The sequence below is a fragment of the Perca fluviatilis genome, chromosome 14, assembly GCF_010015445.1.
Source record: "Perca fluviatilis chromosome 14, GENO_Pfluv_1.0, whole genome shotgun sequence".
Taxonomy (NCBI): domain Eukaryota; kingdom Metazoa; phylum Chordata; class Actinopteri; order Perciformes; family Percidae; genus Perca; species Perca fluviatilis.
In genome coordinates, this window is record NC_053125.1 from 27,088,223 (window position 1) to 27,105,491 (window position 17,269).

The window sequence follows — 17,269 nt, forward strand, 5'->3', positions numbered from 1 at the left end:
TTTTTACTGAGACCCTGACTGAAAAAGTTGTATGTGTGTGCGGCAATAAATAAACCATATTTTGTAAAGAAATGAATGAATAAACCTTTACTGTGAATGCTGTGCAGAACATAAACATTTCTTCGAGGCATAATAGCTATCATTGTCATTTTTTTATTTTAAAAACAAACCGTAAAATACAGTAAACTGCAGACCCTGAAAAATGTTGCAAAATTAATCAATTCATCCTGGAGGATGATGGTGTTTGCTGGACTCAGCTGAACTGTGATGAAAATGTTACCAGAGGAAAAGGGCAACCCAGCAAAATGCCCACAATTCATGAAATTTGATAGATTGTGGCTAATGCGCTATGTACAGCACTTTGGTCAGCGCGAGCTGTTTTTAAATGTGCTATAGAAATAAACTTTACTTACTTACAATTTGTTTGACATTATATGAAATTAAAGCGACCACTGTATGCTCATGTGACAACCGGTCACATGGCAGTTAAGTTTTAGCTGTCTTTACAATTACATTTAGCCCTGTTTTTTATTACCCAAACATCCACTTGACCTTCCCCCTATGTGGAGCTTACATTTTATAGCGATACGCAGCTTTCTACTAGCTTTCAATCTTTTGTATGGTGTGTGTCTAAGAAGCTTAAATTATCACCAGCATCAGTAATGTCCAAAATTAAACATAGAACAAGATATAAAGTAAACCTTTTGAAAATAGTCAAGCGTTCATCTGTGGTTACTGTATGAACGTTTTCTGCTTTTGACAGTCTGATAACCACACCAAGTGGTAACAGAACTGTGAAACCTTTTCTAGTCCATCTAATGAAGGCTGCCACAGTTGTTTGTGTTGCTCAAAGCTGTATTAAACTTTTGCAGCTAAACTGTGCAGAAACAAACAGCCAAAAAAAAGCACATAATTTGTTAAACATTCATTAAACTCTGTACTCAGTGTTCTCTGTTGTTTACTCTTTGTTTGTTCCGTCTGGCAGTTACCTTCACATTTACAGTTAGAGGGAATCTATTGCTTTTGTGTGACTCTGAGTTTCCCAGAGTGCAGCAGTCCCACCAGCAGAAGCAGCAGAGCCACCATTAAAATGGTGAAAACAGTCCTTAAGATGAGGTAAATATGATAGGAGCAATGTGGAGAGGGATGAGTCTCTCTGTGAAGTGCTGCAAAGACAGAGAAAAAAGGTGTTTCAATGCATTATGTGCTTGATAGGGTACATAAGGTGAGGCAAATTCATTTATATAGCATCATATAGAGATGCTTGTTGAATCAGTGACTTCTTTTAAATCACTCCTAAAAACACAATTTCATAGACTTGCTTTTATGTGATGTTTATGGGAGCTGCACTGCCTCCAACCGTAAGACCCTGCAGCGCATAGTGAAGGCTATTGGGTGGATTATTAGTGTCCCACTCCCCTCACTGCTGGACATTTACCCAACCCGGCTCACCCACAAAGCAGCCAGCATTGTGGGTTGACCTCAGCCACCCCTCACACAGCCTCTTCAGCCTCTTGCCATCTGGGAGAGGGTACTGGAGCATCCGAGCCTCTTCCACCAGACTAGCAAACAGCTTTATTTCCCAAGCTGTCACGAAGCTCAACACCCTCCCCTCCCCCCCATTCTCACACACACACATCAGGATCTGCACTGGCCACTTTTTTCACTTATATTCATTTGATGGTGTAATGATTCAGTCTAATCACTTGGCACTGTTTTATATCTTATGTAGGTTTTAAAGAGCCCTTATAATAGTTCTTTTCAACATCACGTGTCTACTAGAATAGGTTGCTTTGATGTTACAAAAACATACTGTGTTTCTCATTCTGCCCATTGCTGCAATGCCCGCACCTAAAAACGCTCTAAGCTCTTAGCTCGCCTACCTGAAAAGCCCAGTCCTCTCTGATTGGTCAGCTCGCCCACTCTGTTATTTAATTTAAACACACCTACTGGCAGCACATATAAAAAACTGGGCTGGCTTTCTCAATCAGTGGCATCACAAATTGAGGAATGTGGGCTAGGTGTTTTTAGGCAGTTGAGACAAAAGTGGCATCTATGGGAGAGAAAGCTGTATTTGGAGTGAAATGTGTTTTGTTATACTTTATACATCTTTAATATACACAAACAACTATAACACTAAAAGACTGGAAAAATCAAAAAAACAATAGGGGGTCTTTGATTTGAACACCATTCTTCTAGCATTATATCACTATATATAAACCTTCAAAATTCAATTTTTAATTAGATACCATGTATGTCTCACCTCTGACAGCCAGCCAGCTCTCTGGTGATTCTCCAGCTCTAGAGGTGTTACACTTGTAAAGTCCCTCATCAGACCCGGATGCACAATGGATGGTCATGTTTCCTGTAGAGATGTTCTTTATGAGGAAGCCATCTTTATAGAAGGATGCTAAGATGTTGGAAGAAGCTATGCTATTCTTGCAGTGAAAAGTCACAGCATCTCCCTCCATCACAGGAAGGACCGGGGTCTCCAACACCACAGAACCACCTAAACAGTTAGTATTATAAATATATTGAATGACATGGTTATTAAAGATAAACAGCCAAAAACAACTAAAAATGAGTGTTAACCAATGGCAGAAAGGTATCAACTGACATATACAGTATAATTTCATTTTGAGTTCTTGGCGACATACAGTATACCATGCTGATGGTCAATATATCCATATATCAGCGTTTTATCTGTGACACCATCATACTTTCATACATGAGCTTTTTCATCGGTTCATGTCATGTGATATGTATACTGATGAGTTATGACCATTTCAATGAAAGTAGGCCTACTATGCCATCGATACGTGAAATTTCCAGACTTCACAAACTGAGAAGAATTGTGTAATACAAAGTTAGTGGGATAGACGTCTCAGTAAGAAAATATTGCTGTGTCTGTGACTTGTTCACATTTACTTTGGCTGACTTGAGGGGTCCATGAGTTGCCTAGGCTATTAGTTGGTAGTTAATCTTGACTTTGACTTTGACATGAACGCCATATAAAAGTTAAACTGATATTTACTGCAACTTTGATATGACAAATGGGGCTTTGTACATTTATAGATCTGTCACACAGTGTTGGTAGTTGACCACAGTGAGTGTATTTGAATGCTGCAGCAGCTCTGTTTTTATCTTCAGATGTGTTAAAATATGTATGGAGCAATGTGGTTAAACTGTCACACTCTAATAAACTACTCACTCTTTAAAAAAAGATCTTGATACTGCACATGCATCCAACATGATAAAAATGATATCCAGTTGCAACAACAAATATTTAATTTACATCAGGCTGACATTTTCAACTCCTGAAGACAAGCTTGATCTTTCAACAAATGGATACATTTTTGAAAACTGGTTCTCACCTCTGACAGCCAGCCAGCTCTCTGGTGATTCTCCAACTCCAGAGATGCTGCACTTGTAGAGTCCTTCATCAGACTTGGAAACACTGTAGATGTTGAAGTCTCCTTTATATCCAGTTGAACGGAGGAGGCCATCTTTATAGAAATCAGCTGGGAGGTTGGAGACAGCCATCTTGTTTCTGCATGACAGACTCACACTTTCTCCCTCAATCACAGGAACCGTAGGACTTAGCAGGATCACATCACTAGCTAAACAAAAGAAATATAATTACAATTTTCCTCATTGGATTACAAGGGTTTCTGGGTTTCTTGAGGATGTTCTTGCCAATTTTCACAGGTCATATGTGGAACACATTCAGAAGCCAATATGTCAAGGTGTATACATTAGACATTATCACTTAGCTTCTTTTTTTTTAAACCGCAGATGTTATGTCAGACAGAATTTACTTGCATTTGCCCAAAATTTCCCCCAAATTTTGTATTTTTGAGATGCAGACCTTTCTGAAAATAAAAAGGCGTGTTTTGGCATCTAAAATCTCTCTCTTTAGTAGTGGATAAATACCAGTGATGGTAATGTTGACGCTGTTGCTTCTTTCTCCCTCTTTGTTTTCACACCAGTATTCTCCACTGTCTGATGTAAAGGCAGGTTTAATGGTAGTGGTTCCTGTTGAGGTTTCCCATTGGGTATTTGTTGGAACTTCTTTCAGCTTCCTCATCACTCTCCATTCAGATGAGTAATCCAACTCCCCACAATCTATAGAGATGGACTCATATTCAAAGAACTGCAGTTTGTTGGGAGCAATATGAGGAAAAGCTGCATCTGTGACAGAGAGAAAGGGAGTTACAGAAGAGGTATTTTACCAAACCTGTTACTTAAAAAAATGATAAACATGCATACAACATTTTTAATACTGTACTTCATAATTAAAATTAGTTGATACACTTATGCATTCTAACTGACAGCAGGCGACAAAGGTATTATTTAATCAAATGATTGCTTAAAAAAATGAAGAAATCCTATTATGCAATTTACAGGCAAATAATTAATTAATTAATTTATAAAATTAAACAATTGTAAAAATTATTTTGTTTATACATGCTAACTGCTACTTACCAGCTTTCTTAGCATTGCAGTTCTGAACTTGTACAGCAAGTAGCAGCAACACATCCATCACTAGAAATACAAAGATTAGAGCTTTATACCAGATACAGATGTATGTATGTTTCTTGAAAAGCTAAATACACATGATTGGAGGAACACTGTTGTATTACATCCTTCATCTAAGTGCTGTGATGCCTAACATATGTACTCTTGTGATTTCTTTACTCTTGAAAATAAATGTCATATTCAGCTATACATTAAGGTAGTTTTAAAACACACCAGGTTGTTAAAGGATTGACTTATTAGTATTTTTATTGATTGATTGAATTGACTAATATATCTATAGCTATATATCAAGTTCAGATATAACTTTATATCCAGTAATTTTTTATGATAAATAAAATGCAATACTGTAATAATACATCTTATTTGGAGGTGCCTTTCAAAACACCCAAGGTCACCTTACATTAGATAAATACATAATAAAACAACAAGACAGGTAATGACAAAGACAAGACATGACGGAACATGAGAAAAATGTGACACAAGTTAAGAAACATACATTATAGTTATCGTGAGTAAGCCAGTTTAAAAAGCTGTGATATGCATATATCAGAACACCAGAAAAAACATATTTTAGATTTTAAATGTATATATTTGTCTTACTTGTATTTGATTTCATGTTATTGTACATGTTAGGCTACTTAACATAAATATGAAAATATATATGATAATAGCTATAACAGGATATAACATGTAACTATTATATTATTATATTACTCACACAGTCTGAAGCACAGAGCTGTAACCTCCATGATGTCTTGCTGCTGACTGTCTGAGTATCTGAACAAAATACAACTGAAGTATGAAGCTAAGACCCTCCCCTTCCTGTTGAGTATCTAGAAAATATCTTTCAGAGAGTTTTTTAATTGATCTAAAAGACAACAGAGGATTTTACTGACTACGCTGCTGTATGGTCATAGAAGGATCTCTAAAAATAAAGGTAATTAACTCGGACTCAATCAATCAGACTATACTTTTTATACTATAAACTTTTCTCACACACTCAAACACACACACAAACACACACACTCATAAAATACAGATAAATAAAGTAGAATAAAAACAACTAATTAAATCAATTATAAAACCAACTAAAACAGACTGCAAATCTTATAAATAACTAGGGCTAATACTATTAACAGCTTTATAAACCAATAAAAGGACCTTAAAATCTAACAGACTAATATCCTGAAAAGTTAACCATGTCAGAATGTCACAGCTATAGACTTGCAGATAGTAAACTTTAAGGTAATGATCCCTGAAGGTCTGCTCTGCTGAAGATCTAAAACCAATTAGTAATACTGAACGACTGTGAATGTTTATGAAATGATGTGTTGACCTACAAGGCAACATTGCTTTCACAAGCGACATAGGTGCTCCAGTTTTGTATGGTATGTACTTGCAATCAATGATTGAAACACACACAAACATTCAGTTGCTCACGAGCATGAAGAATTAGTCCGATTCTGCCCTCTGCAGTAAATCAGCTGCCTGTCACACGTGAAACATTTTCTTCCTTTCAATTGACCCAAGATGAAGAAAAATGTTTCTCAACCTATTATATCTTGGTGCAGTGAATGTAGTTGATCACAATTTTCTTTGCTAGTGGTAACCCACATTTCCTATACTAAGTTCACTTCTTAAAAACTGCACAGTTTTTATCGAAATTAACAACCATTATTCTATCTATTAATTAATCAATCCTAAATCCTCCAGTGCAACCAAAACACCTGATACACACACATTGCAGGAGCAACTCTTTTACCTCAATTTGTCACTCAACACACAAACGCACAAAACCCTTAGTAGCCGGGAGCATCACAGTATCACTTTTGTCTTTGAGGTACATTTTAGCATGAACCAAGACTAGATTACAACAAAAATAAGGGCACTTATTGCATAGATTGTGCCTCCTTACGGTACATCAAGGAAATTAATCAGAAATGCTGCAATATGCTTCAAAAAAACATTACAGTTTGTCATTTATTTTTTACAATTGGTATATCGCATTTCTCAATGTCATGGACGGGGGGCAGAACTCTGACTGGAGTAGTTGGTAAATAATCTTATTTTATTGATACTATGAGTGTTGGCTGGCAGTGGGGGAGCTGGGTCCGAAGATGGCTGGGCTGGCAGAAGGGGTACTTGGTCTGAAGATGGCTGGGCTGGCAGAGGTGGATTCTGAAGGTGGGTAATTCTAGGACAGAAATCTTCCAGTTAGTTAGCAGACAGGTACAAGTACAATAAACAGGGGCGTGTCCACACTCTGTGGAACATGAGGTGGAAACAGACAGACAGACAGACCGAAAACCAAAACACACCAAACACACTACAGACATAACAAAATGAAGAAATGAAACAAAACACACACACACACACACACACGTACACCAGACTGTCACCGTGCGGAAGTCACAGCAGGCGGAGGCGTGACAGTACCCCACCCACTCCGACAAGCGCTCCACCAGGCTTCTGCGGATGGGAGCAATGGAAATTCATCACCAGAGTAGCATCAAGTATCTGTCGCCTGGGTACCCAGCTCCTCTCCTCAGGACCGTAACCCTCCCAGTCAATGAGATACTGAACACCTCTACCCCGGCGGCGGGAGTCGAGTATCCGACTGATTGTGTAAGCAGGATGGTCATCAATCATCCGAGGGAGAGGAGGTGCAGGAGGGGGAGGCAGTAATGGGCTGATCTTGACAGGTTTGATCCAGGAAACATGAAAAGTATAGGGCAGCTTGAGGCGGACAACAACAGGGTTAAATAAACTAGCAACTTAATAAAACTGTTATGGAAGGATGTTTTATTTCATTGGGCTTCAAGTATAAAAAAATCAAATGTACATTTGACTAGCTCAGCTAAAACTTTAGGGGAGTTGCTTTAGACTTAAGTAGGTTAGTTTTTAAATAGATACGAATCATAAAAAAAACATTGTATTAACTATTGCAGTATTTCCAGGATGTGTGGCAATGTGTGTTGCCGTGGTTTAGCTATTCTCTTCGGGAAACGACAAATTTTGACCTAGCAAGCTATATGCTGAAAATGGGAAATTTTAAAGAAAATTTGGATCGTGCAACAAGGCACGCTTGCTTGGTTCTTGGCATTTGATGTAACAAGGATGTTTTTGAATGGATTAGCGGCAATTTGCTACGGACATAATACACGGTGATAAACTGGTAAGAGCAAATTATGTTTAACCATGGATCCAGCTAATTTAAATACCTCACGTTACTGTATTGTGTAAACATTAAACTTATTTAAAGGTCCAGTGTGTAACGTTTTTAGTTGTTCATTATCAAAATCTGTGTTTTTCCATTCACAAACTTGTCATTTTTCATGAATATTTACCACCACTATCAATTACAAATATTCCTTTGGGCTTGAAATTTTACATTTGCATTCACATGAACTGGGGTTGGACGCTCCATATTCATGCGCCATCTTGAAATACGTTAACCGGTAAGGGACATACAGGACATACTGCTCCGCCTTTTGTATTTTCGCTGTCACATGATAAACTCACAGGTGCTGCTAATGCTGCTAATGGGTATCGTAGCTTCCCGGCCCCCAGCAAGTTTGAAGAAGGAAACGTGGAGGACCACACGCATTCCAAATCCAAATTTCAGGAACAGGAGTCTTCTTCTTCACCCAGAAAAAGAAAAAAGGATATTGAAAAGAGCAAGAGAGCGGCTTTTTGAAGCATGAAGGCTACTGTAGCTGTAATGCATACTTTGAATTGCGTGGTGCGAGAGAGTTGATTGTGATATATGATCTCAACACTAGATGGGAGAAATTCCTACGCATTGGACCTTTAATATTGTATGTTGGGTGCAAATGTTCCACCAAAACAAGTTCCTTCCCGACACTATTTTGCAGAGTCACCATCGCTGCTTCCGGAGCTTAGCACCGCCCAAGACGATTGCAATTCGTTAAACCAATCACAAACCCAGCATACACGCCTACTTTAAGGTTTTCTTTTAATATTGTTCATGCAGTCTAGCAGCTGGTATCCAACACATACAAAGGGAATAACCCGTTTTATTATCATTGGTATCAAAGTACACATGATTTTATTACAGGACTTTGGCCATACTGTTCCATTTATCAGAAGTAAACTGACACAAAGACTGTAACGGGTATGTGCACTTACATTAACTTTTCATTGTAAGAAATTCATCATTGCCTGTTTTAGATGAAAGCAATTTGTATTTTACATAGTTGATAAATTATGTTTCTGCACTAGCAACATTACTGCCCAATACTCTCTTGCCTTTATGAGTTTGGCTATTTATCTTGAAGTTCACTGGCTTTTATGTTCATTTAGTTTGCATTTATTCATGGATTACAGTACGTTTGTTTCTCATAACATTTTGCTAACTGCAACATAAAGAAAGATTGCCTAGGGGCAATACTGGGTCCGCTTTTAAAAGTGTACATTAAATGTAACAATAATGTGTACTGTAAGCATCAAGCAAAAGGTTGAAATTAGAATATTAGCATGAATTAAATTAAATTCCTTCATGTACTTTTATTACCCAACGAAGAGTACTCAAAGTACCTACAGGGAGATATTTTTTTTTAAACTGTAATTTTTAAAGTGTAGTCTTTGAAACGTCACCTGAGCCATTTTGGATTCATAAAAACAGATATAAAATTGAAGCAACTGATACAAATGGCCGATGAGTACGTCTCGTGTTACACATTTATGTTGATTACAAATGGTGTTCATTGTCAAATACATCTGAGACACTGGAAAGGACAAAATTGCAAAAATGCTCTGGTAATCTTCCTTCTTTGTGGTTTATAAAGTTTGATTTATGTGAATGAATACACCTTTTCCTTCTGTCTTTTTCAATTCTCTATTTTATTGTTAAAAAGGCCGCCTTAATGCATGGGCTTACCTGGGCTTAAGCCCAGAGGCCTATGAAGACGAGAGGCCTATCATGAGCCAGTAAAAAAAAAAAAAAAAATCACATTGATTTATAATTTGTCAAATTTTCTGTCCATCACTTAAGGCCAGTGATAGCATGGGCAAGAATGGGTTCAGCGCCCAATCAAAAATTAAGAAAATGTGTTTAGCCAATAGAAAAAATAACCGTTTCTGAGTAGGCAGCCTAAAGCCCGCCTCCAAAGTTGCAGCTGCCCACTGCCCCGTCTTCTCCTCGTGTTCAGGCTTGTTTATGTGGTTCAGGCACAAACACACACAGCTCTGACAGATCTGTCCGTCACTCTGTCTCCTGTCTAAAAATAGACCAGCAGCAGCTTGTTTAGTCCATGTAGCAGCTTCTGTTGATTATAATGGAGGTGCTCTGCTGTGCATGTTGCTGCAGAAGTGTCACGATGCATGTGTGCTTCATGTATTTATGCTGTCAGCCCCAGGGCCTAACGGCAGGTTAAGTGGAGCCAGAGGCCCGTTCCAGGTAGGAGGTTTAACAAACTGAGTCTAACCCTGATGTCTGAGTTGATTTACCCTGAGGTGGTAAACTCTGAGTTTTCGGTTCCAGAACAGCTGATATGAGTTGGTTCAATCAACTCGGAGTATGTTCACTCAGGGTTACGCGCGTGCACATAAGGCAGTATGAATTGAGCCATGATTCTACGATTCACCATGGTAACAACCACAAACAACGGCTGCTGCTGCAAAAGAGAGAATTGGTGTGGGAGAAAATTGCTGCTCGAGTCAATGCGTACGCATTAACAGTGTATTAATTTCATATTTAATCACAGTTAACTTATAATATTAGGCTACTGGTGAAAACTGGAATTGTAGGCTACACCTATAATTTTATTCAGGTGCAATTCTGCGGGCGAAAAAGTAAACTATACTATTCCCATTCTGAGGCTGCAGCACCATGATCATTAACAGAATTATAAGTATAATCATTTATTTCTTTTTAATGGCTCTCACTGGTTTGTGTCCAGGGAACACGTTTAAAAAACGTTTCAGAGCGATCACACTTTTCTGACAGCTCTGCATACAGTGGCTTTACTATTACAGTATGATCCGCTGCTGTTATAAAGAAAACTGCCGTTTGCAAAAAACGTAATGCGACACAAAGAATCTGCTGGGATTTTAAAGCCTGTCCACGATGTTGAACTAGAGGAAGGATAAGGTATCATATCTAATAGACTGTGATAAAAAATACCTCTCAAATCTGTTATGTGGAAATGAAAAAACATCTATAGTCGGGACTCAACATCATCTCCCGACGTAAACTCTCTGAATTAATACAGCTTTTTCATCAACAGGATCGTCGACAAAAGGACATGACATGTTTGAGAAAAAAAACATGTTATAGTCTGCCTAACAAACCAATAGGCTTACGTTTTTTTGTTCATGCAGATAACAAACTGCATTAAAATGCGCCTGATACAGACTGAATGAATGAGGAAATGAGTTTCCCCTCTTTCTGGAACGGAAAACTCAGAGTTTCCCTCATCTCAGGGTTAACCAACTCAGAGTTTTCACTAAACCTGCTTTCTGGAACGGGCCTCAGGTCATAAAACATTGTGAAATTTGTATTGATTGGTTCATTATGATGATGTTGATCATGTAAACATCACCTCTGTTTTCTTTCCACTCTTAAAATGCATTTTCAGAACTCCAGGATGATTAACCCATTCCATAAAGCTTTGGCTTTCCAGAAAATTGTGGTGATCCTCCTAACACAGTCTGGTGGAGGTAACAAACATACTAACAAATGAAAGTCATGTATGTCTGTATTAGGACAAACATGCAGCATTACACTGGATCTAAATAAACTAGACTAAATGTATTTTTAGTAGTAGTTTTTGTATTTATGAATGCATATATTTATAGAATACATTCTAAGTTATATTTCATATTAAATTAGGTTAATTGATTTTTCAATACAGGATTGTACATAATAACCAGAAAGTTTTGCTCCAAGAAAGGAGGAAATCTGGATTTAAAAATGTATCCATTTCCTTTCAGGTCAGTCTCAGGTTGCTCGTCCACCTTCACGAATAGTGGCATTAGTTGGTGATGACATCATCTTGCCATGTCACCTGGAACCGGCAGCAGATGCTGTTTCAATGATCCTGGAGTGGGGAAGACCTGACCTGCAACCCAGATTCGTACACGTGTGGCATGAAGGTCAAAACCATCTTGTTAACCAAAACCCATCCTATAAAGGAAGAACATCTCTGTCCACTGACAAACTGAAGCACGGAGACCTTTCACTAACATTGTCCAAAGTAAGACTCTCAGATAGTGGAACATACAGATGCCTCATTCCAAAACAGAGCAAAGAATCCACTGTGCAACTTATTGTTGGTGAGTATGCATTCCAGTTATCGGATTTACTTTAAAAACTCAAATGGCAAATGTGTTCACTGGTAAATTAATGTGACAGCATGCGTTGGTGAGTAATGCAATCAGAGTTTTTACTTTATCTTGTCAACTGATTTGTGCAGTGGAATTAAACCTCTAAAGTGCCCCTGTTGGTTGAAATGTCATTTTGTTAGTGATGTTGAAGTCAGACTCTTTAAAACATGTTTATTTTGTCACCAGGTTCTGTCTCCTCACCCGTCATAGCAGGGATTAACATAAGCAGAACTGCAGCGGTTCTGCAGTGTGAGTCTGAAGGCTGGTATCCAGAGCCTGAGGTGTTGTGGCTGGACGGTGAGGGAAACCTCCTCTCTGCTGGACCTCCAGAGACAGTCAGAGGTCCTGATGATCTCTATACTGTCAGCAGCAGAGTGACTGTGGAGAAGAGACCCAGCAACAGCTTCACCTGTAGAGTCCAACAGAAGAACACCAACCAGACCAGAGAGACAGAAATTGGTATGATTTTCTTCTTTTATTTCAATTAGTCTTTTTTTTTTTTACTTTTACTTTTAGAGGTTTTAAATATTTGCCATTGTGTTCTAGGATTTATCATCTCAGATGAATGCTCCAAGGTTTCATCAAGTTCTGCGATTCGTATCAGCATTACCTTGGCTGCTGTCCTTATATGTACTCTGGCAGTTGTAATTGTATGGAAATGGCAACAAAACAAAACCAGTAAGTCAAGAATGTATTCTAAAATGTAAAGCTACTGCAGGATACACATTTGCCTCTGTATCTGTTCAGTTTGATATGTTTTCCCTAAATAATATAACTGAGTGTAAGTTTAACATACTTTTTTGCCTCAATATTTACAGAGATCAATAGGTACCCAGTGGATGAAATCGAAGCAACCGGACATAGAGAGCAGCTTATGACCAAAGAGAAAACGGCAAAACTTGATGAACAGCTACAGCAGAAAGATGAACTGAAAGACTTACAAGTGGAAGTTAATGCGCTAAGGAAACAGATTAAGGAACAGGATGAACTAGTATTTCAAGCGTTACAGGGACTGAGAGAAAAACTTAATCATCAAAAGCTTGACGTGGATAAAGACTTAAATGAAACTGATATGAAGGTTAAGGAACTGGATAAAGAATCAAAACGGGACAAAGCACAGGCATATTTTCAACTGAAAGATACATTTTTAGTGTTCAAATCTAAAGTGCGCCACAGAAAAGAGGAACATGAACAACTTTTACTGGACACCGATAAACTGGTGCAGCAAATAAGGTTAAAAAGGGAGAACCACAAGGAATAAATGTGTGTAAGTGGAGGAGATGAAGAAACTGAGTTGAGGTTTGAAAGGAAACTCCAACTACAGTTAGAAAGAGACAACTATAATTTAATTCAGTCAGTAGTATAATTAAATAATTAAAGTTCAAACAAAAGCATATGAATCTGCTATCACATTTATCTTTTCAAACACTCAACAATAGCATTCTGATAGTGTGTCTCAAATCGCGCACTTCCCGAAGTGCACTAAGGGAAGTGCACTTCGTACACTATGTACTTACTTGCATAGTGCGTAAAATTTGACGGGGGAGTATTGTCTCAAATCGCGCACTGCCTTTTGTACTTACAGGAAGTGACGATCAAAACATCTCAGTCCTCCTCCTTCTTCTTCTGTGAAGTTGTGAATTATACCCAGGGCAGAGCATTCTCCACCACCTGTTGTCAACATACATTTCTGCCTTGTTCATCAAAATGAATGATTGTTTTTTTGTTGCTTGGTTTTGCACTTTATTTTATGCAACCGTAAACATCCAGGTATGATGATATTCATGCTTCTGCTCTTAATTCATTGTAAAAAAAAATAAATAACCACAGATGGCCATTTTGAGTTATTTAGCAAAATTGGAGCAATTAAATTGGTGTCCAACTGACATAACGTTAACATAGAAAATAGTCATATATGTTTATATAAAGGGTGTTTATTGCAATAGCTATTAATTACAGTGAAAATACAAGAGTGAAAGCAGAGGCAACACAATAGACATTGAAATAGATCCTATTGTTCTATTCATTGCTGGCCCTGTATTTTGATGGGAAAATGATACGAGGGTGGACTTCAGACTCTCCAGGGGGATCCTTTAACGGTACATCCTCGGCACGGCGTGGGGACCCGGCCATCGAGGCCCTTTGTCTTCCTCTTTTGGCTCGCCAGCGGTACATCTGATCGTGGTTTAGCCAGAGCCTTTGCACCCTGACAGTGCACAGTGCTGTCCACAAGACCAGCAGGGAAATCCTCACTCTCCTCCCCCAGGTCGTTCTCCTTCCAGCAGAGGAGGACTTCCCTCAAGTTGGCAGCATTGTCCGTGTCCCTAACGATTATATAAGTCAGATCAGGACAGAAACAGCTCTGTTAATACGATATAACATAGCATACATTAACGTACTGTAACATTACTACTAACGTTGGCAGCTTAATGTATATTTACCAGATCACACATCTAACGCTAAAATCGTCTACAGTGAGGACGATAGTTTAAAACAAAGAACCGTATACCACAACACATGTAACGTTAGCTAGGTTATAACTTATTTGCCAGTGGTTAAACCAAAGAGTATAGCTAGAAGTACCAGTAACTTCGCCGCTGTTAGCTAGCTAAGGTTAGCTAAACCTAGCTTGATAGCACGTCAAATTACGATGCAAATAAACGTTATAATTCGCGGTAAAAAAATCATCACTGACTGCAAAATTCACCACACATACATAAACAGGTTGCGTATATGTTAAACAAGTATAGCAAAAAGACTAATGTTGAACTTACATTTGGGTCTCGTCGCCGCAATTCGGCCGCCATTATCGAAAGTTTTTCACCTTTTGTTAGCTCCGCCCCTTCCGCTACGTAGCCAAGATGGCGACAGTTGAGTGTGGAAAGTGTCCATCGATCCACACTCAACTTTTTCACCGTTATGAGTGCACCATCCGGGTACTTGTAGTGCACTGCATTTACCACACTTCGACGAGTTAAATTTTGAGTGTACTCAAATAGTTAGTATAAGTACAGAAGTGCGCGATTTGAGACACACCATGAGTCACTAACATTTGATGTTAATGTCAATGATTTAGAATTTTTTAGATGAAAGCGATAGGAGATTCCAATCCTTATCTTTTAATTCTTTAATTTAAGATTACTGACTGAATTAAATGATTGTTGTCTCTATAAGATATCAAGCATCCAGTATGTCAGATTTTGTTATACGATTATAATCAAGTAAAGCTTAAAGTTACTTAGTGATGATTTCAACTTTATGATTTGTCTCTTTACTATAACTGTGTGAATAAATAAGAATTTCTGATGGAAATTGTAAAATGATTTTTTATCCTGAAATAAATTGGAGCATATTTAGTAATTGAGAACATGAGAAACAAACACTCATCTAGGTAAGTGCGCAACTCCACAATATCAAAGGTTTTAAACTCATAACAAATGGATTTATAAATATGAGCTACTGTAGATGTAATTATTTAACAGTACATTAAGTCGATCTTTTAAACTGAAATGCAAATTAACATACAGCACTGTTTATCTGAAATACATTAGTAATTAACAACCCACAGACTTGCTCGATCAGTGTATTTACAGGGTTGCAATGTACAGCGTCACACATCTTCCCGGAGTATGAGGTTATCAGGTCAGATGTTGATAGTTGTCCACCGCACTCATTTTAAAACCAGAGGGGATTGGTTTTCAGGCAGCGGAAACCAGGCTGTGGAATGCACTGCTGCTCTCTGTACGTTGTTCAAACTCTGTTGATTCTTTTAGAAAGTAGTTGAAGACTTGGCTATGCAAACTGACTTAAAGGGCTTTTATGGCGGTCTGATTTTATGTACCTATGTTTTCCTTGCATTCTTTTTTTTATACTTTATTTTAAAATTTTCACAGTCACACAACCAATCAGACAAAACAGCAACCGAAAAAAAAGAACAAAAACAGACCGAGAGAAAAGAAAAACAGAAGAAAAACAATACAACAGAACAAAAACACAGTTGGAGAGTCGCCATGACAACGGAGTACAAGTTCAAACCTGCTCAGACCAAGGGTTTAGCACAGCAGCAAACACACCAATCGGCCATCTAGGTCTCATCAAGCCAATCCAAAAATGGGCGACCCTGTGAATTCCCCCTGATAAAACAAATCTGTTCCATCCTAGCCATCTTCTAAAACATGGGGGCAGTGGAGACTCCCAATTAAAAAAAATGTTTTTTTCACTGCAAGCATGCCTGCTCTAATAATTTGCTTTTGATGGTGAGGAAGGGCCTCTGTACTGTCAGGGCAACCAAAAATAGCCAGATTGTTTGGAAAGACAGTTAAATATTTCACTCCAGAAGTTACTTCAAACTGGACAGTGCCAGAATAGGTGTGAAAGTGATCCCTCTGAGATACCACATCTGTCACACAGGGAGGAAACGGATTACAAAATCTTGTTAGTGTAGCAGTATTTGGTTAACTCTTTTGGCCAATCATTGCCGCAGGGCCCCCTTTAAATACAGGTAGTAGTCCTCCTGACTGTCCTCTTGCTCGTTGGTGACAGAAGTGCATCATACTTCCGGGTCGCTCACTCGCGGTGTCGCTCGGCGCTTACAGATCTTCGGTTTGCGGGGCCAGTCCTCCACCCCCGCGTTACTCACTGATAGTTGCTGTGCTGTTTGCACACTTTGAGCTGCCTCCTTTGGGTTGACACAAACACTGCTTGATCGGAACCGGGCTGGTTCAGCTGGAGATAGTCTTCAGCTGAATAGCGCTTAACCACTTCTGCTGTTTCGCCTGAACTTCTGTTTTGCCTTAAAGTGTATGTTCTGAATATTGTACCAGCAACGCCAAAGGATTGCTGCACCCGTCCTGCCTTCACGGCCACTGGGCAACTACGCCACGGTCATAAGGTCAAATGTGTGCGCCCACCGGTTTTTATGTGGGCGCAGTGTTTTAAAATGTTTGAATGTAGCAGAAAGGCTTTATTATATTATGGTTGATTACATTTTTTTTTCTTTCCTTTGTTATATTGTTTTCAGTTTAGTTAAAAGTTGCATTTACATTTTGTTTGGTTTTACTCTTCATTAGTGAGTTTAGTGTTCTACCCTAAACATTTGAATTTCTTTGGTGAAGTTCTCATTGTGTTCTAATTATAATTAGATTAATCTTTCGCATTCCTGTTCTTTTGTTTTGCACTGCCTGCCTGTAACCACTGGTGGTTCTGGCAGTTTATATTGTGTTACGTTTATTCCAGTTTGTTCTTTTCATCATAATTTAATATATTGATTTCCTTTCTGTTGAGTGAATCTCCATTAATCGTGTGTGTGTGTCCTGTCGTGGAAGTTTCCTTTGCAGCAGGGGGTAGAGTTTGAGAGTTTAGTAAATTGAAAACAAATAAGACA

At 38.5% G+C, this 17,269-nt stretch overlaps 2 protein-coding genes across 3 annotated transcripts; one reads left to right on the forward strand and one right to left on the reverse strand.

The window, feature by feature from the left end:
* Positions 1-200: 200 nt before the first annotated feature.
* Positions 201-5,285, reverse strand: LOC120573349 (sialoadhesin-like). The gene is made up of 6 exons (XM_039823042.1): positions 5,258-5,285; positions 4,486-4,545; positions 3,934-4,191; positions 3,375-3,620; positions 2,264-2,509; positions 201-1,166 (listed from the first exon to the last, which is right to left on the reverse strand). Exons 2-6 carry the CDS (start codon positions 4,541-4,543, stop codon positions 1,015-1,017), a joined length of 960 nt encoding a protein of 319 aa, XP_039678976.1. The 5' UTR covers positions 4,544-4,545; positions 5,258-5,285; the 3' UTR covers positions 201-1,014.
* Positions 5,286-8,642: 3,357 nt separating this feature from the next.
* On the forward strand, positions 8,643-13,541 carry LOC120572321 (butyrophilin-like protein 10). 2 transcript variants are annotated; one of them, XM_039821593.1, is made up of 6 exons: positions 8,643-8,674; positions 11,139-11,220; positions 11,494-11,835; positions 12,073-12,345; positions 12,433-12,564; positions 12,705-13,541. In XM_039821593.1, the coding sequence occupies exons 2-6, from the start codon at positions 11,148-11,150 to the stop codon at positions 13,145-13,147; spliced, it is 1,263 nt and encodes a 420-aa protein (XP_039677527.1). In that variant the 5' UTR covers positions 8,643-8,674; positions 11,139-11,147; the 3' UTR covers positions 13,148-13,541. The 2 variants fall into 2 exon arrangements, with proteins under 2 accessions (XP_039677527.1, XP_039677526.1); XM_039821592.1 differs by lacking the exon at positions 8,643-8,674 and having other exon boundaries at positions 11,004-11,220.
* The last annotated feature ends 3,728 nt before the right edge of the window (positions 13,542-17,269 follow it).